At 38.0% G+C, this 23197-nt stretch overlaps 1 protein-coding gene and 1 long non-coding RNA gene across 2 annotated transcripts; both read right to left on the minus strand.

The window, feature by feature from the left end:
- Positions 1–3213: 3213 nt before the first annotated feature.
- LOC123722913 (ER degradation-enhancing alpha-mannosidase-like protein 3) lies at positions 3214–9749 on the minus strand. Its single transcript, XM_045685474.1, has 4 exons — positions 9434–9749; positions 6345–6491; positions 5835–5987; positions 3214–3268 (listed from the first exon to the last, which is right to left on the minus strand). The coding sequence occupies exons 1-4, from the start codon at positions 9541–9543 to the stop codon at positions 3214–3216; spliced, it is 465 nt and encodes a 154-aa protein (XP_045541430.1). The 5' UTR covers positions 9544–9749.
- Positions 7404–8014, minus strand: LOC123723160. The gene is made up of 3 exons (XR_006756659.1): positions 7979–8014; positions 7605–7681; positions 7404–7531 (listed from the first exon to the last, which is right to left on the minus strand). It is a non-coding gene; the product is annotated as an uncharacterized LOC123723160 (long non-coding RNA).
- Positions 9750–23197: the final 13448 nt, after the last annotated feature.

A 23197-nucleotide genomic window follows, 5' to 3' on the forward strand; every position in this document is an offset into this window, starting at 1 on the left:
AGTCTCGTCGCCTTAAGTGGAAATTTGCTTGGACTAAGAATGGCAAAATCTTTGTTAGGCGTGATTTTACTCAGACTGCTGTAAGAATTCGTGACCAAGCAGACATTACGAGGGTTTTTGGCGATGCCACAGTTAGCCCTTAATGGAGAATCTTGCCTATTTTATTCCGAGCTTAACTCGCTACATTTTTTATTTTTATTATGTTTCTTGTTCTTAATTAACCTAAGAAAATATTGTTCTACATCTCAATTTTATAAGGCTCACATTTATATGCGCCTAATGTTTGTATTTAGTATTTTTGCACATTCGTTTGTTCACAATTTTTGTAATTTACTTGCTATGTTTATAACTAATTTATTTCTTAAAATTGTGGTGATTGCTATACCCTATACTTTATGGCGCCAAACGGAACTGCCTCGGTTTAGCTTCACTAGGATCCGAAAAACCTTCTTAAATAAATTATTAAATTTCTCTGATTGGCGACACTTGACACTACTGACACTTTTCTTAATACATAACAAATTTTGTCAACTAACGTATTCCTTCGTTATACAATTCAAGCATAAAGGTAAATTGTCTATAGGATTTTTGAATCCTGGATCGCTAGGGTCCCGCCACGACGAGTTTCTGGTAGCGATGGAACGACATCAGGTCGATATAATGGCAATAAATGAGACTTGGTTGCGATTGGGTGAAGAGGAGCGAGCTCCAGTTGTCCCCGGTTACCGTTTGCGACATGTTCCCCGATCTTCTGAAGTTAGATCGCGCGGCGGGGGGGTGGGCTTTTATGTGCGTCGCGGCATCAACGTCCGTACTCTCGCACATCCTGCTGCAGCTCTCGTTGAACAAATGTGGCTCGGTTTTAACTCCGCAGGCGTAAGTTTAGCTATTGGTACAGCCTACCGACCTCCATGGCTCAATATTGACAATTTTCTGGACGCTCTAACGGAATCAGTTGTTACTTTTTCAAACTTTGACTATACTATTCTCTTGGGTGACTTTAATGTTAATTTGCAAAATCTTCACGATAGTAACACAAAAAAGCTACTTGACTTCTTTAACTTTTTGAGCTTGAAACAGTACATAGATAAACCGACACATTTTACTGATCATAGTGAAACTTTAATCGATATTGTCTGTTCAAATATGCATGTCCACGATATTACTATAGACCTAATAAAAGACCTTAGTAGTCATGCATTTATTAAAGGGTTCGTAGACGTTAAAAAAGTCAAACCATCACCGCAAATTAAAACGTTCAGGCCACTTAAGGATATTGATGGAGGTAACTTTAGTCTGGACCTAAATTCCATCAGGTGGGACATTGTTCTTAGTGATAATGTAAACGACATGATCACTGCATTCAATACACTTGTAAATTACTTATTCGATCGGCATGCACCTGTCAGAACCTGTCGTTTAAAGCCAAACTTTCATCCTTGGCTAACCTATACCGTAAAGGAAATGATGAAACTCCGAGACAAAGCTTATATTAAATATCGTCGCACCAACCTAGATATACACAAACAACATTATAAAGAGATGAAACAGGTTGTTAAATCCGCAATTCATAGAGAAAAATGTGGATATTTTCAACATCATGTGAACAATAATTTAAACGACCCACGCAAACTATGGAAAAATTTGTATAGGACGTACAAAACAAGTACGGATTATGATCTCCCACACCATCTTTGCGATCCCGATTTAATAAATGAACAGTTCCTTGACGTTCCCGGCAAATGTATTGCAGATTTATCACATATTTTACATTTTACTTGTAATCGCTTCAGTTCCAACGTTTTTAAGTTTAAATCAATATCCGAAGAAGATGTCATTAGTGTTATTAGAACAATAAAATCAAATTCTATAGGTGTTGATGGCATATCCCTAGACATGATACTGCTGACGTTACCGCAGACATTAAGTGTTATTACATATATAATAAACAAATCCCTACAGACAAGCACATTTCCCGACATCTGGAAAATTGCAATAATTAAGCCGATCCCTAAAAAACCTCATCCCACGGTTATAAAAGATCTGCGGCCGATAAGTATCTTGCCTTTTTTATCAAAAATCCTGGAGAAGATAGTGTGCATACAAATAATAAAATACCTAGAATCTAACGATATTTTGCCAGGATTACAATCGGGATTTAGACAAGCTCGGAGTACAGCAACAGCTTTACTGAATGTTGTGGATGACGTTCTGGCTGCGCAGGACATGGGTAAGGGGACCATCCTTACCTTGCTTCATTATTCCCGTGCATTTGATAGTATTAATATTACTTTACTTTTATCTAAGCTTGCTTACTACGGGTTTGATAGTTCAGTCGTCAGATGGTTTGCCAGCTACCTATCTAAGCGGTCTCAGTTTGTCAAGATAACTCTGGCTGACGGTAATAACCTAGAATCGACTCTAAAATCTGTTAACCGGGGTGTCCCGCAAGGCTCTATACTTGGTCCTATCCTGTTTATAATATACACCGCCGATTTAATTACTAACATAAAATTTTGTAAGTATCATTTGTACGCGGATGATCTTCAACTATACATCTCATTCAAACCGACCGAAAGTCACTCAGCTATATCTCAACTTAATGATGATCTCAACAGCGTAGTTCAATGGTCGGAAGCAAATTGTTTAGTTTTAAACCCGGAGAAGTCTAAATTTTTAGTACTAGGAACGAAATCTCAAATAACTAAAATTGTATCTAGTGGTCCCTCCATATTTGTTCGTGGTAAAAACATTGAGCGGGTAACACAAGCACGCAATCTTGGTTTATTGTTAGATGGGGACCTTCGTTTCCAAGATCACATCTCTAACACCGTACGGAATTGTTTTTTTAGATTAAAGACTTTGTATCACATTCGCAACTATCTAAGCGTAAAACTGCGTATTCGGGTGTGTGATGCATTAGTGCTATCAAAATTACACTACGGTGATGCAGTCTACGGGGAGTGCCTACTAATTCGCACTCAAAAACTCATTCAACGAGTTCAGAATGCCTGTGCACGATTCTGTTTTCAGATTCCTCGAAGATCACACGTAACACCTTACCTGAATAACGCTAACTGGCTTAAAATGAAAGCAGCTCGACAACTTCACTTTGCCACACTTCTCTTCGGTATTATTAGATCACGTAAACCCCTATATTTGTTCGACAAACTTCAGTTCTCCAAACGGCATGAGAGAACCATTTGTGAACGTCTACTCTGTCCTAAGCACCATTCGGCAGCATTCCGAGGCAGTTTTTGTTACAACGCTGCAAAATGTTGCAACAACATACCACAAAAAAGATATAAAAACCTTCTAATTGATAATCAAAAAACCTAGATATTGCTGTGTCAAATTGTTTCGGCATCTCGGAGTTGCCTGTATATTAGTAGTTTTTATACCTTTGTTTGATTTGTGTTGTTTTTTTTCTTTTATTACTACTTTTTTATTATTTTATATAACGATCATAATTGTTGATTTTTTTTTTGTTCTCTTTTAGGTCTGTATGTTAAATTTGTTAGTTGTAATTTTTGTCATAAGTTTAAGTCTCACGGTTGACTGAGCATTTATTCTAAATATTTATTTATAGTTTTTCTTTTATATTGTTTACTGTACTCATTTTTTAGGGTTCATTGAAAATCGGCGCTGCGGTACCCGCCGCAGCACATGTCGAATGAACACCTTTTCTTCTGAATAAATGTATTTCTTTCTTTCTTTCTTTCTATTATTACTATTATTTATTTAATTATAATATTTAATATTTTATGCATATTACTTATACACACACGATGTTTCACATCTGCCAGGCGTCCCATGACGGCTCACAAGTTTTTTTTTCTATGTTTCTATGCCTTAGTAGGTTTAACACATTTGAAAAACTGAAAAAACTAACCGTGATAGAAGCGCCTCTCTCATCGAGCAGATACCCTTCTATTTCTAATTCAATGTCATGCATACCAACAGTAGAAAAAAGTATTTGTGTAAGTGTTTTTGCATGTAGAGAACATGTATTTGTAGCCGACTTCAAAAATAAGGAGGTTATCAATTCGACTGTGTTTTTTTTATGTGTGTTACCGCGAATCTCCGCCCCTGGTGGTCCGATTTTGATAAAAAATATTTTAATCGAAAGGAAGTGCTTGCAGGTGGGTCCCATTTTTTTTGTTTTTTTTTTTTTTAAATAACTAGAAGACTAGTAGATTTTGAGTTTAGCTTCAAAATTTGTTGCGAAAATTAGGGACAATTTTGCTTTCAGCGCTTACGTAGGCTAAACTATAGTACCTACATAAAAATGATGTATGGAAGAATTGTAGCTCTTTAAATGTCCTAAATAAAAGCCCGCTTTAGCATATATCTATCTTTTATAGTTTTCTCACAATAACCATTTTTTTTCTTCAGAAACATCAATAAAATTCATGCCCTATTTCCGACTATTATTCGAGTTCAGTATTAACCCTTATGTAAATAAATATGTTCATTATCAAGAGAATTTAATGTAGATTATATTTGCATTAAAAACTATATCATTCTGTCTAATAGTTTAGGAGATATCGTAAGAATAAAATTACGCGGAAACGAAAAATGCTACATGAAAAGCACAATTTTGCTTTCTGGGCTTACGTAGGTCAAACTATATGACCTACATAAAAATGATGTATGGAGTAATTATAAATCCTTAAATTTGCTCAATAAAAGTCTTTGGTGGCATATATATATCATCTATGGATGTCTCACAAAAACCATGTTATTGTGAACAAACTTCGATTAAAATGCACACGAAAAACAGCGTCGTAAGCTTACGGCGCTATTATATTATATTCGATATGAATCCTTATCCAAATAAATATGTTTGATGGCTAGAGTATTAAATGCAGATTACATTAGCCTTTAAACTATGTAATTTTGATCAATAGTTTGGAAGATATTAAATTATTAAAAACTACGCGCATTCGAAAAATGCTAGTGCGGCGCGCGGCTGGACAAAATTAAAGGCTACGATGTATTAGTTCGTTAATTTTCAATTTGTATACCGATTTTGATAATTATTTCATTGTTACTCTAAAGAAAGTTCTCTTCTTTCTTGTAACATGTCTATATTGTATAATTATTGTTATTTTGGAGTCGGTTTCGGCCTAAGTAGGGACATAAACGTAAGTATGTCTCATACATCTCAAATATAAAATGTATAATATTATATTTACTTCGGCCGACACCGACTGCGAAATAACAATAATTATACAATATAGACATGTTACAAGAAAGAAGAGAACTTTCTTTAGAGTTTAGAGACACGCAAAATACGCGCTTGTCGTGGAGTTGCGGAAAACTGAGCCCCTACTACTAACTACTAGAGTTTAGAGAGTTTTCATGACATTATTTTGTTTCTTTTTAGTGCATTTTGTTTGAAATTGTTTTTTTATGTTACTTTTGAGTGCATTTTGTTTGAAATTGTTTTTTTACGTTACTTTTGAGTGCATTTTGTTTGAGATTGTTTTTTTTTTATCAAATAATTGTAGGTTTTGCATTCTTATACAAAATGTTTATCAGCTTGACAAATTTGAACAAAAAAACTCTGGAGAAGTAAAGTAAAAGCTAAATTGAATCTAAAATACTTTTGATAGCATACAATTAATAAAATTAACATCTCTTATCCAACATACATACTTCTTGTTGCGGTGCCTCTCCTACTAGCGAAGATTAGGAAAATTCTCGAATTTTTTTTACACTTGTACAACGTTTCTCATTATAAATCTTCACTAAGGGGCTGCCTTAGTGCGCAAACTCTTACTTTCACAGACAAACTTATAATTATAAAGTGTACTGAAAAAGCATCTGACCCGAGCATCCATATGTTGGTCTCGAAGACAGAGACGATGATGTCGTGGTCGAAGCTGACGTCACGCAACACGAGCCTCACCGCACGGTTGAACTCGGAGAAATCACTCATCACCACCAACGTGTCCAAACTGTCCACCAATGTCAGCGAGAAACTACAGAAAAACAAACATTTCATACAGTCATCTGCACACCTTGAACTCCATAAGTTAAATTAATAAATTTTACTAATATTATAAATGAAAAAGATTAGACGGATGTTTGTTTTGCTTATCTCCAAAACGGATAAACAGTTTTCGATAAAATTTGGTTACTTACTAAGATTACTTTTTTTTAATTCCGCGCAGCCAAAGTCGCAGGTACAAGCTAGTAACAACTAAAAGTAATAACAGTTTTCGTTTAGAAGAACATCACTATCTTTCTTATCTTTTCCCTACAGAAAGTTATATCTGAATGTCTTCTAATAAAAATCCTTTTACCGACCAATCTAAATATTGTCATCACACACTTACTTTCCAAGTACATCATCCATATCCCCCCGACTGGGCGTAACTCCTCGCCATCGACCCTTACAGCTGAGCGGCATCAACTCATCCGCTGGATATGCATTATCCATGTAGGCATCGTAAGCATGGTAGAACATGCTTCTTGCCTCCTCCCTGTAATTACATAAAGAATTAGTAACACATATATTTACTGATGTTTTTTCCTCAATTTACTAATTTCATTTGTACAATTAGTGAAATGAACCAATCCGCATCGAGTCAGTATGATTTACTAAAGTTATGGTTGACTAAACTTATGGTCAACTCGAGAGCTTTAAATATATATGTGTTGATGACTATCCGAAATTGATGAGTGTGGATAAGTAAATATATGAATGTTGAGACTTCTCGTCAAAAGCATATTTTACATCTCGGGATCACTGGTATGACTTGTGTAGCAAAAATAGTGATCTGTTGTTAGCAATTATTACAGCAAATTTGTTCATTTGTTTGTATTCACATTAAAACATACCAAATAATTAACATAAGACATTTGAATATATTTAAATCCAATGCCATACATATTAATAACTGACTTTTACACTACATACACATATAAAATCTTAAAGGCATACACATATGGCATATATTCATTTAAAATTCAGTAATTGATAAAACAAAAAAAATGCCTTACTGTGGGTTTCTGAGACTAATTTCCCCAGTTTAGAACATTGTTATCTCTGTTTTGTCAAAGATAACCCGTTCGGCAAGAAGATAGCATAAAGTTCTCTTAATGTTAACATTATTCAAGATCTGATATCAGAAATGATAACCAAAAAATCAACATAAAGTTAACATAAAGTTAACATAAAGCTCTCTTATGAGCCATCTAGTGCCATCTTTTAGAGATCATTAAAAAGATATCAGAAAGATAACATTTTCTAGATATCATAAAGTTAACGTTTTTATGTTAAAATTAAGAGGCTAGTGTAAAATTAAAATCGACATGGTAAATAGGTTTAATTATTGTTTATTTGATAACACAATGAATAATAACGATATGACATACCAATATAAATAATCTTATTATTAAAATTATAAATACTTTTACGGCTCAAGTAATGATATAGGAGTTTTAAATGTTGGTGGTGGTTGCTGATCCTTTTGGCTCACGTACGTGGCAGGTGGCATTGGTATATTATTTATTCCGCTATCTGAAAATAATGTGTTTTATTAATAAGGAACAAAATAATTATATATAATTGAACAACTTTATTTGTTACATACCCTTATTATCAGAAGAACTTGACGATATTATCCTCTTTCTACTTTTAGTTTCTTACTTTTACATCTTGTGTTGAATCCTAAAAAAATATCAAATTAGAAATTGAAAATATTCATTAAATTTTAGCGCATTCTAAATTTTATCAGACACTTTTACAAAGACGATGCTGATAAGTTTTTTTTTATTATGTATGAATGTATGAATTAAATGAACAAAATTGTATACAAATGTTTAAAGTTAGAAATATTTTAAAAAGTAAAATATTTAAACTGCATTTAATTAAAATAGCGACGAGCATCGTCTTACAACAATTTTAAATAATTTAATTAGTTATAAAATATGAAAAAATGTGTTTATAACCTATATTCATACTTACAAGTTTATTTGTTCGGCAATTAAATTCTTGATAACTAACTGAATAATAAGAATCACAAATACTATTAATTATAGTTTCAACCAGTATGTTAAGTCAAAAATAATACGTTTATGTTGTAATAATTGAATAAAACCACTTAGCAATGCCGAACGAATTACGATGCAATTCACGCTTGTCAACAATCACTCTTTAATGGATGAGTGAGAGGTCCGTATAGAACAAAATGGCCGCTGTTGCCGCGAAAAGTACTAACAATTAAATTTTTCGTATATTTCAATTTCGAATTATTTTTGAATTGAACACCAAATTTTTTTTTGAAAAAGTAACTAGAATTGTTTTTTAAAAATGATTATTAAGGAAATTCAATAAATCTGAAAATTTTTTAAAGTTTTATTAACAAAAAAATATGTTCTCGAAAAGTCATCATTTATTTTATTTAGTTATCATTGAGATTGCTTTAAAATGACATCGGCAAAAAGTTATCGAAAAGACAACATTTTGCTGAGCTCTAAAAGTCAACATGTTTCAGACAACATTATGTCATCTTTCTGACTTTTATGCCGAACGGGAAAGATGTTTATATGTTACATACAGATATTTTGGTCTCAGAAACCAACTGTTAACACAAGTATGCTGATAAAAGATAACATGTCTAATAATTATTGAAGTAAAAGTGTAAATATCACTATTTTGTATATCATAGCAAGATATAACGATGTTAACTTATCTTTGATCTGGATTATTCTTTGTCATTGACTGTTGTGATGTAATTTATACCAGAATAAGTTGCAGTTTTAATGTCTTATAGTTATTTAATGTTATATTTCTTAATTCAGACTTAATAATAATTTATAATTCATAGGATTAAGACACAATTAGCTAATGGATTTATCAAAAATTACTTAAAATTGTCTTTGAGTGTGTAATTAAGTTTTTTATTCATTAACTTCTTAAGTTTTAGGCCACAAATACTTTTACACATTGTTTTATGTTAAAATAGTACTTTATTTGCCGTAATCTTTAGAGTTTGTTATGTCCCTTAGCATGGAAATGTTATTAATAATTCTGATAAATTGAACTAAAAAGCCAAAAGTTAAGCACAAATAATATACCTTATAACGTGACCATAAACATTTCAAAAAAAAAAAAAAATGTGAAACAAGAAAGAAACAATGTACATTTATTATTTAATAGATATAATTAGATAAGTATTTTAAGAAATCATATGGCAAAGATGTACTCTAAAGAAGATTTAAAAGATCACAGACATAAATAAGATGCAACTGTGAGTAAACAATGTCACTATTGTAACATTGTATTATGTTATACATGTCCTGTCCTACTTTTATTTCATTCATGAAAAGTGTAATAACTAGCTAAAGTCCATTATTGATTTATTATAGTGAAAATAGGCCTGAAGAAAAATTTAATCCTTTATATAATTTGAAACATTACCTTAGTTGAATCCTCTCTGCTTTTGTCATCTGTGAGGGAACAGGTTCATCTTCAGTACTTACACAAACGAATGCTAAAATAAAAACTAACAGGACTGGACAATATGCCATTACTATCACAATATTTTTATATGACTAGTACTCTTAGAAGTAATAATAATTAATAATGTCATAAGAGTAAACACAAATAAAATTATTAATAATTCGTTTGGTTAAAAATGGCAAGTTTACATTTCTAAATTAATATGAAACGAAGGAAATGTTAGTCTCTTTCACTAAAGTCACTAAACTATACTTAAGTCCAGGGTTTTCCTGGATTTCATCAACGTCAATGGATGTGATATGAAGAGATTCAAAGAGGATATAACCACTACGTTTTAAGAGACGGGACTGCCTTACAAACAGCGTAAATTCTAATAAGTATGAAACGGGAGCGAAACTCAGATGAAGAATTATATAGATATGACATGCGCGTTCACCCGTAAGGGACAGATAGAGAGTACTATAGACTATACCTATATATAAGTAAAAGGATTGGGGTTACCAGTTATTTGTTTTGTCCCGAAAATGAATAATTACGATATAATTTAATATATACCAATTTATATATTCCCAATTATATTGTAATTAATAAATGTAATAAATATAAAAAACAATGCGTAATTTTTGCTTATGTGACTAAGATTAGGTAAACAGATTTTGTAGTAATACTTAGTCAGGTCATAAATTCTGTCACATGTTTAATATAAAATAATTGAAACAAGTTTATTCATTATGTGACCATTTATATACCAAAATGAACTTAACAAAACATAGATTCTTATGACACTAAAGTTTATTCAAAATGACCTCCGTGATTTTGAATACAGGCCTTCAATCTGCGCGGCCAGTTGTCTATCGCAGCACGAACGAGGTCCATGTCAATATCGGCGGCTGCCTTAATCTAGGATGTCTTGAGTGACTCCAAAAAAAGAAAAAATTCCCGATATTTTTTTCCCGCGTACCGCTTCAACAAAGCGCGGCATCTCTTCAGTCTTAGGTCCATTAGACCAGCATTCAAACGATGTCCTGTTTTTCTTCGATATGCACGAAGCCCTAAGTCTTCTTAAAAAGCTACAAAAAACATACCAATATTAAAGTCATATAATTTTAAATTATTCTGTATATCATTACAGTGAACACTATATGTAAAACTACTTAATATTTAACTATTTTGATTGTACTTTCTAAGAAATTAAGTAACCGATTACGATAAAATTTACATGGGACAAATTAAAAAATATACTCTTTAAAATCAACGGGATAAGAAAGTATCAATAAAAAACACAGCATATACCAGAATTAAAAACTACTCATTTTGAAATCTGTTGAAAATAGTATAAAAAATGTGAATTGTTTCATTTATATACACTAGCTGTGCCCGCGACTTCGTCCGCGTGAAATACTGTTTTCGTTAAGCATTTTTTTTAAGGATTATTATTTTACTTGACCGACGTGCTATGCGTTGATGTATGGATGTAGACATAGAGATAGGTGTGCCACGACCACACCAAATGTAGGTGTTTGGTCTCTACCTATCCCTCTGGGTTATGGGCGTGAATTTAGTTGTTGTTGTTGAGGTATTTTATTTAAACTTATAAAAAATTACAACAAAACAAATGGAACTTACAAAATATTCATTTACTCTTATGCAAATTTTCATCCCCTATTCCCTTATTATATTGCAACATTAAGGGTAAAACTTTTACAAACTTTAAATGACCTATTTATTAATATCAAATTAGTAGCCTAAAAAAAGTTATAAGCTTCTAACTGTAAAAATGACGATACGTCCATACAAATTTCCACCCCTACTTTTACCCCCTTATACACCCTCTTTCACGATAAAAATTAATCTTTGTCCTTTCTCAGGCTCTAAGCTAAATATCAGTAAGTATAATAGTAAAACATATTAAACAAAACATTCATTAAAACCTCAAATATTGCGAAACAAATTTTCATCCCCTATTGTTATTTAGCACCCTTACGGGTAAAATTTTTACAAAAATCGAAATTCTTACTTATTTATATCAAATTAGCAGCATTAGAAAGAAGTTTCAAGCTTCTTACTGTAAAAATGACGATACTTCCATACAAATTACCACCCCCACATTCAACCCCTTACAACCCTTTTTTCGCGTTAAAAAGTAGTCTTTGTTCTTTCTCGAGCTCTAGACTAAATATCAGTAAGGGTAACAGCAAAACATATTAAATAAAACATTCACCTAAACCTCACATATTCCCAAACAAATTTTCATCCCCTATTGTTATTTAGCACCCTTCAGAGTAAAATTTTTACAGAAATTTAATTTCATATTTATTTATATCAAATTAGCAGCCTTAGACAGAAGTTTCATGCTTCTAACTGTAAAAATGACGAAACTTCCATACAAATCACCACCCCTACTTTCAACCCCTTACAACCCTTTTTTCGCGTTTAAAAACAGACTATGTTCTTTCTGAGGCCCTAGACTAAATATTGGTAAGTGTAACAGCAAAACATACTAAACAAAACATTCACCGAAGTCTAAAATATTCCCAAACAAAATTTCATCCCCTATAGTTATTTAGCACCCTTGAGGGTAACATTGATACAAAAATTTAATTTCATATTTATTTCTATCAAATTAGCAGCCTTAGAAAGAAATTTCAAGCTTCTAACTGTTAAAATGACAATACTTCCATACAAATTACCACCCCCACTTTCAACCCCTTACAACCCTGTTTTCGCGTTAAAAAGTAGCCTATGTTCTTTCTGAGGCTCTAGAATATCTGTGTACCAAATTTCATTTAAATCGGTTCAGTAAACAATAGTAGGCGACACTTCCATACAAATTTTCACCCCCATTTTCAACCCCTTACATTCCCTTTTTCGCGTTAAAATATAGCCTATGTCCATCCTCAGGCTCTAGACTATCTGTATACCAAATTTCATTTAAATCGGTTCAGTAGTTTTGGCGTGAAAGCGAGACAGACAGACAGACAGACGGACAGACAGAGTTACTTTCGCATTTATAATATTAGTAAGGATTACAAATACTATACTTTATTTCCCCTAAATTCAGGGTAATTTTTACAACAAGATGGTGGTATTATTTTTACGGGTAATAACTAGTGATGCAACGGAAGTGTCTTACCGGAACCAGAAACGGAAACAGATGTCAAAAATAAATTTTAGCAGAAACGGAAACGGAAACGGATGCGGAAACAGAAGTGTAAATAATAATAAAATACATATTTACAAAAATATTTTTTTCGGTAAAAACAGTTTGTATTCGTTTTTAATTTATTAAGGCATTGGATATCGGTGTCCTTTAGCCTTCAATGTATGTATTTTTACTGCGCTGCAATAAGTTACAATACGCGTTTTTTTAATTTATTTTCAGGAAACAAAATTACACTATTTACAAATTAAAGTTCGCCAAACCACTCGTGTTGACAAACGACAAATATATTTCCAACTATATAATGATGATGATATATTACATGGTTATCACTTATTCAAAAGTACATTTAATAACTCGTAAGTATGAAATATGTAGTCACATTTTGCCAGTTGTCAAATTTTATATGGACAACAAATAGACAGTTTACTCCAGCAAGAGAAACTGATTGTTTCAAACAGCAGCAGAAAATATTACGCGCTTAAATTCACAAAATAGTACGTAAACAAACAAATGCGACAAGTGCCGAAAGGCCACGCACGGACTGCGCGTCTCGCGCCGCGCATTTGGATCTCTCAGCCGTCGTAAAGTTCCGTTTTATCTCCGTTATAAAAGTTGCGGAAACAGAAACAGAAACGGATGTTGAAAAGGGTGCGGAACTTCCGCACTTGCGGAAACGGAAACAGACATCCGTTGCATCACTAGTAATAACCAACCAATTTGAAAAGAAGTTTAATATGGCCGCTTGTTTCCCAGATCCACAGTATATTATTTGACACAAATGACATCTGCGTTTGGGCGCATAATGTTCGAAAAATACGATTTTATTTTAGCTGATTTTACACGTATTTTAACATATTAGTTATTACAAAGACTGTAAAGAACAACTATTTTGTATTTTCTTCCTTATTTTGTATGAATACATTTGAATAGGTGCGTAGTTACAGTACTTACGAGTGAAAGGTTATGTTTTCCTCTTTTCGCTCACTACGGCTTTTACATCCAACAATACAGCAGTATACCATGTTTTATAAACTTTACCTAACTAAAACTGAAATATCAAAATATTTTTACACAATTACAGCGACTAAGTACTCACAATTTTCGAAAAATAACACGAATGTCAAACATTGTTAGGGACAACCTAGGTTGCTTGTTGGGGACAACCTTTGTTCCAAGCAAACCCCAAAGCCTGGTACGCAGAAAGGGACAGAAGATAGTTATCCCTGTCTTTGTCACGTCACAGGAATTGGGTATAACTGTATCTCTCTCACTCACGGTATTATTATTACCGTGTCATAGACTTGGAGCGAAAAGTCGAAAACAATCTTGCCAATATGAAGCCGCGAACGTCATATTCATGACATACATAATGCCAACATCAAGAACAAAATAAATAGGGAATTCACAGAAATTATCGATATCGATATTTGTCGATATGAGTGTATGACCCTTATGACAATTTTTGTTAATAGTTTAGGTAGTATAATGAAAAAAAAAAAACAAGGTACCTATATTCAAAGAGTTTTATTTTGTTTTAATTTTAATATGATAAAAATGTCAGTTCCTTTACTATTACTGGTTCTTGTTAGTCACGTTGGTAGTTCAAATAGTGGCTGGTTTCACTTCATACTCCGGGTTGGAAGTACTGCAACACAAATAATGCATGAAGTTGTATATATTTCATTACTAAAATCGGGGATGAAAACCTTTTTTTGTTCGTGAGGTACGGCGTAGAGATGTATGATGAATGTTTATAAAGTTATGCACGTGAAATACTATGTTGTATTTATTGTACTTCATTTCATTAGCAGTTTCCAGACGTTAAAGCAAGTACTACTATTTTTGTGACTAACTCGACTTACCATATTGACACACATTATTGTAATATTTTTATTTGATTCCACATAAAATATACTGCCATTTGCAACAATACGATCTGCAACAAACGTGGAATGTTCTTATTAAGTATGAAAATATATAAGAAATACACGTGTTCGAAAATTTGCTTACTTGAATACACAAATAACGCACAGAAGTAGTTTGCATTGTTGAATTTTATTTGGCAACGCTCTGAAGCTGCGCCTTCTTTAAAGAGTCTGACGAAGATTCTTCGTTCAACGCGAAAGATCTATTAGTGATTCTACAATAATTGCGGATTAATAACAGACTCATTCGCTGCAATAGTCGATCAACCATCTTATATTTGTGATCTTTACACATCCACGAAAAATCCATATTAGCCAGCATCTATGTCTTGGATCATCGATGTAATTGTTATTATAAATCCGTTAACACACCTAACGTTTCTCAGCCTAAGGTGACTGTCAGACTTTAAAAAAGTAAGGGTTTTTAGTTTTCTTTTATATTCCGGCCAGCATTCATGATGAAAACTTTTTTTGCTCACATTTTGTCGTATACCTTTCTTTATGTCTTTTCTTGAGGCGGGCCCGTTTGTACAATCAAACAATTTGTCGAGCTCTTCAACAATATGTGCAGTTTGTAAAATTTCTCTAGCTTCTTTTTCATTTTTTAAACTTTCTGACAGTAATTTTAAAATTGCGGATACTGTATTACTCAAGATTTGAGCAGCAAGTTTGACTCTCATTTTGGATCTAAACTTGGGTTCCACATGTAGTTTAGTAATTTTCTTAAAATGTAGAGTAGTTCTGTTTTTTTCCTCCAATTTTACTAAATGTTCCCATTTGCCTCTTTTGCCGTCCATTACTATTTCGCCACCTTGATAGAAATTATTTCTAATAGATTAGAAAAGGTGGGGAACATCAAAAACAATAAATATTTTGTCATTGTCCAGTAAAAAGTAGTTACAGTCATCGGGGAGCCCACCAAATTTTTTTAATAAATTTAGCGCTCCTACATTTGTTGGACCCTGGTCACAGACTGTACCGAGAATAGTGAAACCAACCTTAGTTACTGCTCGAATGACTGATTTTATAATAACAGTCAATTTCTCTGCAGATATTGTACCTTTTACAAAGTAATACGCAATTGGCTGTTTAATTTTTTTATGAATTCCTTGAAGCATTAGTACCAAGGCATGATCAGCTATATTTGCTGTTCGTCCACCTTCATTGCCTAAATCTTCATAACCATCTATTTTGTCGGTAGCCGAATTATATATTAGCCTTTTCTTCAACGATATCTCATCAAACAAAAGCATGCAGAGTTTGTCAGCTTCTGATAAGCATTCAGATTTTTTTTTAAATGGGTTAAAGTAGTAGGATCAATTCCAGGATTCATTTTCAAATTTTGTAGGACAGTTTGTAACGTCCTAATACTCGGCATAGGTAAAAGTGTGCTAAGGTATTTAAAAGCTTTAGGCGATTTTTTATAAATAGCTAAAGCTACACTTTTGCTCAATTTTGTATAACGTTTTCCTTTAGGTTTTCGTTTTTGATTCGATATGGAAGACTCAATTAGGCTCTTTAACACTGGAGATGAAATGTTCTCTATCTGATCCATCTTTTTCTGCAGTTTTTTAATTACAATTTGACTTTTTGTCAGCTTTTTCATTAATTTCTGCTTCCGTGGTGTTAAAGGCTCTGGCATTTCTGAAAATCGTGTGAAAATTTTGAATTGAATGAAAAAATAATTGAATAATGAAAATGAGAATAGAAGGTCAATCTGACAGTGACAGGTTAATCTATATATATATATATATATATATATATATATATATATATATATATATAAAAGAAAGTCGTGCTAGTTATTGCTATTTATAACTCAAGAACGGCTGAATCGATTTGACTGAAAATTGGTGGACAGGTAGCTTAGAACCAGGAAACGGACATAGGATTTTTACCCCGTTTTCTATTTTTTATTACGCGCGGACAGAGTCGCGGATAAAAGCTAGTTAGAATTAAAGATTTTTATTCTAAAAATGTTAACAATTAACAAGTTAACAAGTTAGTGACATTTTTCCTTTTAAATCATTCTCAATCAGAATTTCCGAAGTAGAAGTTGAAGGATCTGCAACACAAGAAAAAGATGAGTAAGTGGCTGGTAATACACAAAACTAAAATTTTTATAAATTTCATTTTTACAGTTCAATTAAATGTATGACAATGCTTACTAGAACTATGTGAAATTTTTCTTTTTAAATCATTCTCAATCAGAATTTCCGAAGTAGAAGTTGAAGGTTCTGCAACACAAGAAAAAGATGAGTAAGTGGCTGGTAATACACAAAACTAAAATTTTTATAAATTTCATTTTTACAGTTCAATTAAATGTATGACAATGCTTACTAGAACTATGTGACATTTTTCTTTTTAAATCATTCTCAATCAGAATTTCCGAAGTAGAAGTTGAAGGTTCTGCAACACAAGAAAAAGATGAGTAAGTGGCTGGTAATACACAAAACTAAAATTTTTATAAATTTCATTTTTACAGTTCAATTAAATGTATGACAATGCTTACTTGAACTATGTGACATTTTTCTTTTTAAATCATTCTCAATCAGAATTTCCGAAGTAGAAGTTGAAGGTTACTTGAACTATGTGACATTTTTCTTTTTAAATCATTCTCAATCAGAATTTCCGAAGTAGAAGTTGAAGGTTCTCCAACACACAAGAAAATTACTTTGAAAATGTTTCAAACAATTAAGACATGTTTATTTATGTTTTTTACTGTATGACAACCAATATACCTAATGGCTGGCTCAGTCAATAAAATAAATAAATAATAATGTTTTACAAATTAAGAAAATATATATTACCAACCGCAATCAGTACGGCTGCAGTAATTATGATCATTTAAAACATCTTTTCTTGTGTCACTTTTAGCCACATATTGGACGTGTAATGGAAAACTATGGAACATTTCATCTATTAATGGATTTTTAGCAATATCAATATGTGGAATAGCATTTTTCTTTAACTGTGTTTTCTTTTTCTTGAAATATTTTGCATGAAAATGCTTGCCGCAAATGTATTTTAATTGATTCAATTTTTCTATAGGCACGTCAATCAAGTTTTCATTACCAGTCGCCGCTACCCATTGTTTGCAGCTAAAAAGAAAACTATGTTAAAATTTTTAATAGTTACCTGGTGATAATTATAATACTATAGTAATATGGTGATAATTAATAATTTATTTATTCTTTGTTAATTTGTTTTATATATATATGTATATATATATATATATATATATATATATATATTTATAGGTATTTATATACCTATATATTAAATATATATTAATAAAATATAATATATTAATATATATTTAATATATATAGGTATAAAACACAATTATCGATAAAACTTACACAACACTATTCTTTACATATCAATAAGGTTTTTTTTTTTTTTTTTTTATAAGAGAAGGGGGCAAACGAGCAGCGGGAACACCAAGGTGTTCATCGACGCCCATAGACATCTGCAATACCAGAGGAATCGCAGATGCGTTGCCGGCCTTTGAGAAGATGATACGCTCGCTTCTTGAAGGACCCTAAGTCGTAGCGGTTTGGAAATACCGCCGAGGACAGACCATTCCACAACGCGGCGGTACGCGGTAGAAAGCTACGCGAAAACCGCACGGTTGTGGATTGCCAGCCATCGAGGTGGTGTGGATGGAACTTGGCGGTCTGTCGGGTCGTCCGATGACGGAACTCGGCGGCAGGAATTGTTCCAAACAACTCTTCTGAGCACTCCCCGTGGTAAATACGGTAGAAAATGCAGAGGGAACTAACGTCCCTCCGCAACGCCAGAGTGTCGAGCCGATCAGTAAGAACTCGGTCGTTGACGATTCGAACCGCTCTCCGTTGTATGCGGTCAAATGGAAGAAGCTGGTACTGGGGTGCTCCCGCCCAGAGATGCGAGCAGTATTCCATGTGGGGCCGAACTTGCGCCTTATACAGCTGAAGGCGATGGCCCGGTAGGAAATACTGCTTCGCTCTGCCGAGCACACCCAGTTTTTTGGAGGCCAGCTTGGCCTTGTCTTCCAAATGACCGCGAAACTGAACGTCGTTCGATATGTCAACGCCGAGAATACTGATACTGGCTGAGGCAACCAGGGGAGTGCCCTCGAAACGAAGATCCACGACAAAGGGTTGTTTTTTTAGCGGTAATGGCGCATACTTGTGTCTTTTTGGGATTGAAATCAACGAGATTTCGTCGACCCCAATCCGAAACTTCACCCAGTAGGGTCTCCAGTTCAGACACAAGTTTGGTCCGGTTCTCATCAGCAGTAGCCCGAGAAACGTTAGCGCGGGCCGTGTACAATGCATCACCCGTGCTATCGTCTGCATAACAATGGATGTTGCTAATTTGCAGCATGTCATTGATATGCAGAAGAAACAGGGTGGGCGACAGTACACAGCCCTGTGGGACACCAGCATTAATTGGTTTGGGGTCCGAGCATGCACCGTCGACAACGACCTTGATGCTTCGACCCTCCAAAAAGCTGGCAATCCAGGCGCGTAGTTTCTCGGGCAGCCCGTAGGAAGGCAGCTTCGAGAGAAGTGCTCTGTGCCATACCCGATCAAAGGCCTTGGCCACGTCCAAACTAACCGCCAGGGCCTCCCCCTTGCCCTCGATCGCCTCCGACCATCGATGCGTGAGGTACGCAAGAAGATCACCAGCTGATCGACGCTGTCGGAAACCGTACTGACGGTCGCTAATCAGCTGATGCTCCTCAAGGTACCTCATGAGTTGGCAATTGATGGTCGTTTCCATGACTTTCGAGAACAAGGTGGTAACGGCGATCGGCCTGTAGTTGGACGGGTCTGAGCTATCGCCTTTTTTCGGCATCGGGTGGATTATGGCAGTCTTCCATGATTTCGGGACAACGCCTAAGGAGTAGGAGAACCGGAACAGGCGCGTTAAAACCGGTGCCAACTCAGGAGCGCAAGTCCTAAGCACGATGGGGGGTATCCCGTCAGGCCCACTCGACTTATGGATATCCAGAGATTGCAGCGATTTCCGCACTGATCTCTGGATAAACTGGATTTCGGACATAGAGGTCTCACCGCGTGGGATTTTCGGCGGCGAGTTACCTTTGTCATCCAGAGTCGAGTTGGCCGCAAAAAGAGAGCCCAGAAGATCGGCTTTCTCTTTTGCGGTATGGGCCAACGAGTCATCCTCCCTGCGCAAAGATGGTAAGGACGGCTTACAGAAATTCCCCTGGACAGCCTTGGCAAGAGACCAGAACGCACGAGTTCCCGAAGGAAGGTGCACTAGCCTCTCACCAATGCTGGCCACGTGTTCGGACTTTGCCTTGGCAATCACTCTTTTGAAGGACCTGGAGGCAGAGTTATACTTCTTTTTTAACTGGCTGGTATTTACATCCCTAGCTGCTGACGCCTCAGCCCAGGCTCGATAACAATCCTGCTTGTAGCGCGAGGCTAATTTGCAGGATTTACCAAACCAGGGTCGAGAACTGCCTCCGATGGGCACAACTGAAGATGGAATAAAAAGATCCATCCCCTGAAGCACCACATCAGCGACAGAATCGGCAACAGCGTCGGGATCATCCAGCCTGAAGCAAACTCTCTCCCATGGGTAGGATGCAAAAAAGGACCGCATCTCATCCCAGTCTGCTGACCTATAGTGCCACACTCGGCGAAGGCCATTCGGTTTAAACCGTGGGCGACGCGAGATGGGCACTGTGGTCCGGATCAGGCAGTGGTCTGACGAGCCCAAAGGGGCTTCGACGGAAACCTTATAGCTGTCCGGATGTGAAGTCAGCAGAAGGTCCAACAGGGAAGGTGTATGGTCTTCGACATCTGGGATTCGCGTGGGCGAGGTGACCAGCTGTGTCAGGTCATAAGACAAGGCAAAGTCGTGGACAGATCTCCCCGCATGATCGGTGGTACGAGAGCCAAGCCAATCGGCATGATGGGCGTTGAAGTCGCCTAGTACCACGATTTCAGCGGAGGGGATCTGTGCCAGAACGGAATCTGTAGCCGTTTGGACTTACTCCATGAGTCGGTCTGTTTCGGCATTACCGCTATGGGACCTATAAAGGCACGCATAGACCCGCGGATGGTCGTCGCCATCTACGCGCAGCCATAAAAGAGATAGGTCCCTACCTTCAAGAAGGCTAAGGCGACGAGAACAGATATCCTCTCTGACGTACACGCATACACCAGCCCGGGGCAAAAAGGACTGTTCTAATTTGTATCCGGGGCAGGACAGATACGAGGTGTCCGCCGGAGAGGATATCTGCGTCTCGGTAAGGAAAAGCAAGGCCGGCTTTGCCGTCCGGAGATGGTAGTGGACGGCCTCCAAGTTGGAATGGAGCCCCCTGATATTGCAGAAGTCCACGGCATGGGTGACAGGGGGTGCTGACAGTGCCTTGCTTCGTTTGCCCCGACCTTTGCAAGCGAGCGGAATGGTGCCCCCCCCAGAATACGCGGGGCGGCCCGTGCGCTTACCCCCAGACTCCGAGCGGGAGTTCAGGCGTAAGCGCACGGAGGGGGATTCTCCAATACCAGGGGTATTGGTACCCCCCTTTTTTTTTTTTTTTTTTTTAACGTCAGGAAATGCATTTACGCACCCCTACGCCGGGCTGTGCAATGGCGTAGGGAGTGTGGGACTCGCCGGCCGCAGAAGGCGACCGGAATACCCACTAAAACCTGACTGCCCTCCGACGCATTATGGCGGGGCCACGGGAACGCGTGAGCTTACTTCCGTGACCCCGCCTGCGTTGTCGCCCACGGGGGGGGGCTCCTCTCACATATTTGTGGGGTGAAGGGCGGCGGCGAATTGCCGCCTCCTTCGCCCCACTCTACGGCGTCGGAGCGGGGGCGCCAGAGGGTCTCTCTCGCGCTCCCGCTCCTGTGCCTCCTTCTGCGAAATCACTTCTTCGCAGAAGGAGGCAACGGCGTCCCAGGACCTCTCACTTCCTAACATGGCGCGTATAACGCCAGGAAGTGAGAGGTCCCCACCTATCGTCGCCACCAGGGTGCGGCGCTCTTCTGTCCAGGCGCAGCACACTTCCAGTGTGTGCTGCGCCGTATCCTCGTCGTCGCCGCACCCATGGCACGACGCCGTCTCCTCCCTTCCGATCCGACGCAGATACTGTCCGAAACAACCGTGTCCGGACAGCACCTGCGTGAGTCGGAAGGTGAGGGACCCGTGGCCCCTTCCGCACCACTCCGGGAGCTGTGGGCGGATGGCCTCTACTGTGCGGACGCCATATTCGACGTCCGCTAGGCCTTCCACCCAGAGCTCCATGGTCCTCCGCTTTCTCCTCTCCCGGGCGTGGGCGAGCTCCTCCGGGGCGAGAGATTCTCCCCGGGTTCTTCGCTCAACCCGCACCCGGTATGCCTTAGCCAGCACTCCCGCTTCTATCTCCCATGGGGGAGTACCGGCCAGGACGCAGGCCGCCGCGTGGCCTACCGTGCGGTAGGCCCTGCAGGCACGTCCTGCAATGACGCGCTGCGGCCTGCGGAGGAGGGCCCTGTTCGACGCGTTTAGGGCCTATGCCCATATCGGCGCGCCGTACAGGGCCATGCTGCGGACGACCATGGTGTACAGCTGCCTTGCTTGTACACCCGGACCCCTCAGGTTCGGAAGGAGCCTCGAGAGGGCTGCTGCCGCGCCTACGAGCCGGGGGGTTAGCGACCGGAAATGCTCCCCAAAACGCCACCCCCCGTCGAGGACAAGGCCCAGATACTTTATACTGGCCTTGACCCCGACCTCGTCCCCGTTGACCCGGAGTGTTGCCCCCGACGGCACCCTCCACCTCGGCCCTTTAAAACATAGGGCCTCAGTCTTGGAGAGCGCCACCCGGAGGCCCAGCGCTTCGATTCTCCGGGTCACCAGGGAGGCTCCGGCCTCAGCCCTCCGCCTCAATCTCCTCCAGGTGGTGTCCCGGACGGCGATCATCGTATCGTCTGCATAGCAGATAACCGCCATCCGGGGCAGCACCTCTCCGCGGATGGCCCAGTCAAAACCGATGTTCCATAGCAGGGGTCCTAGAACAGACCCCTGGGGAACACTGGAGGCCATCCGCCTTTCCTCCCTTCCTCGCCTTGTTATGTAGGACACTACCCGCCCCTGCAGGTAGTGACCTACAACCCTCCGGAGATAGAGGGGCACTCCATGGAATCGGAGTGCCTCCTCTATCACTGCGAAGGGGAGGGAGCCGAAGGCGTTGGCAATATCCAGAGATATCGCCATAGCCCCCTGCCCCCTCTGGGCCGCGTCCTCCGTGAACCTCTTCAGGGCGGTCAGGGCGTCTAAGGTCGATCGCCCCGACCGGAACCCGAATTGGTTCTCGGAGATTTGCGGCCCGATCCTCTCCAGATGCTGGATGATGCGGGAAGCCACCACTCTTTTAAGCAGCTTCCCGACCTCATCCAGCATCACGAGTGGCCGGTGCCCGGAAGGAGAGTATGCGGGTCGACCCTCCTTCCTTATGAGCACCAGCCGTCCCTCCTTCCACACCCCAGGGAAGCGCCCCGCTGCCAGACAATCACTGAACAGGCAGCGGAGGCGGGCCCCGAGGTGTTTGAGGGCGATGGGGAGCACCTTGCCGGGCACCCCATCCGGTCCCGGAGCCTTCCGGCCCCTGAGCCGGCCAACCGCCCTATC

The sequence above is a fragment of the Papilio machaon genome, chromosome W, assembly GCF_912999745.1.
Source record: "Papilio machaon chromosome W, ilPapMach1.1, whole genome shotgun sequence".
Taxonomy (NCBI): Eukaryota; Metazoa; Arthropoda; class Insecta; order Lepidoptera; family Papilionidae; genus Papilio; species Papilio machaon.

What these genes read in the sequence shown, in the direction of transcription:
- LOC123722913 (XM_045685474.1), bottom strand. Translation starts at nt 9,543, where the DNA reads ATGGCATATTGTCCAGTCCTGTTAGTTTTTATTTTAGCATTCGTTTGT. An exon ending in GCAGAGAGGATTCAACTAAG is followed by an intron (nt 6,492 to 9,433) that starts GTAATGTTTCAA and finishes ATGTAATTACAG; the next exon opens with GGAGGAGGCAAGAAGCATGT. An exon ending in ACCAACATATGGATGCTCGG is followed by an intron (nt 3,269 to 5,834) that starts GTCAGATGCTTT and finishes AACATTTTGCAG; the next exon opens with CGTTGTAACAAAAACTGCCT.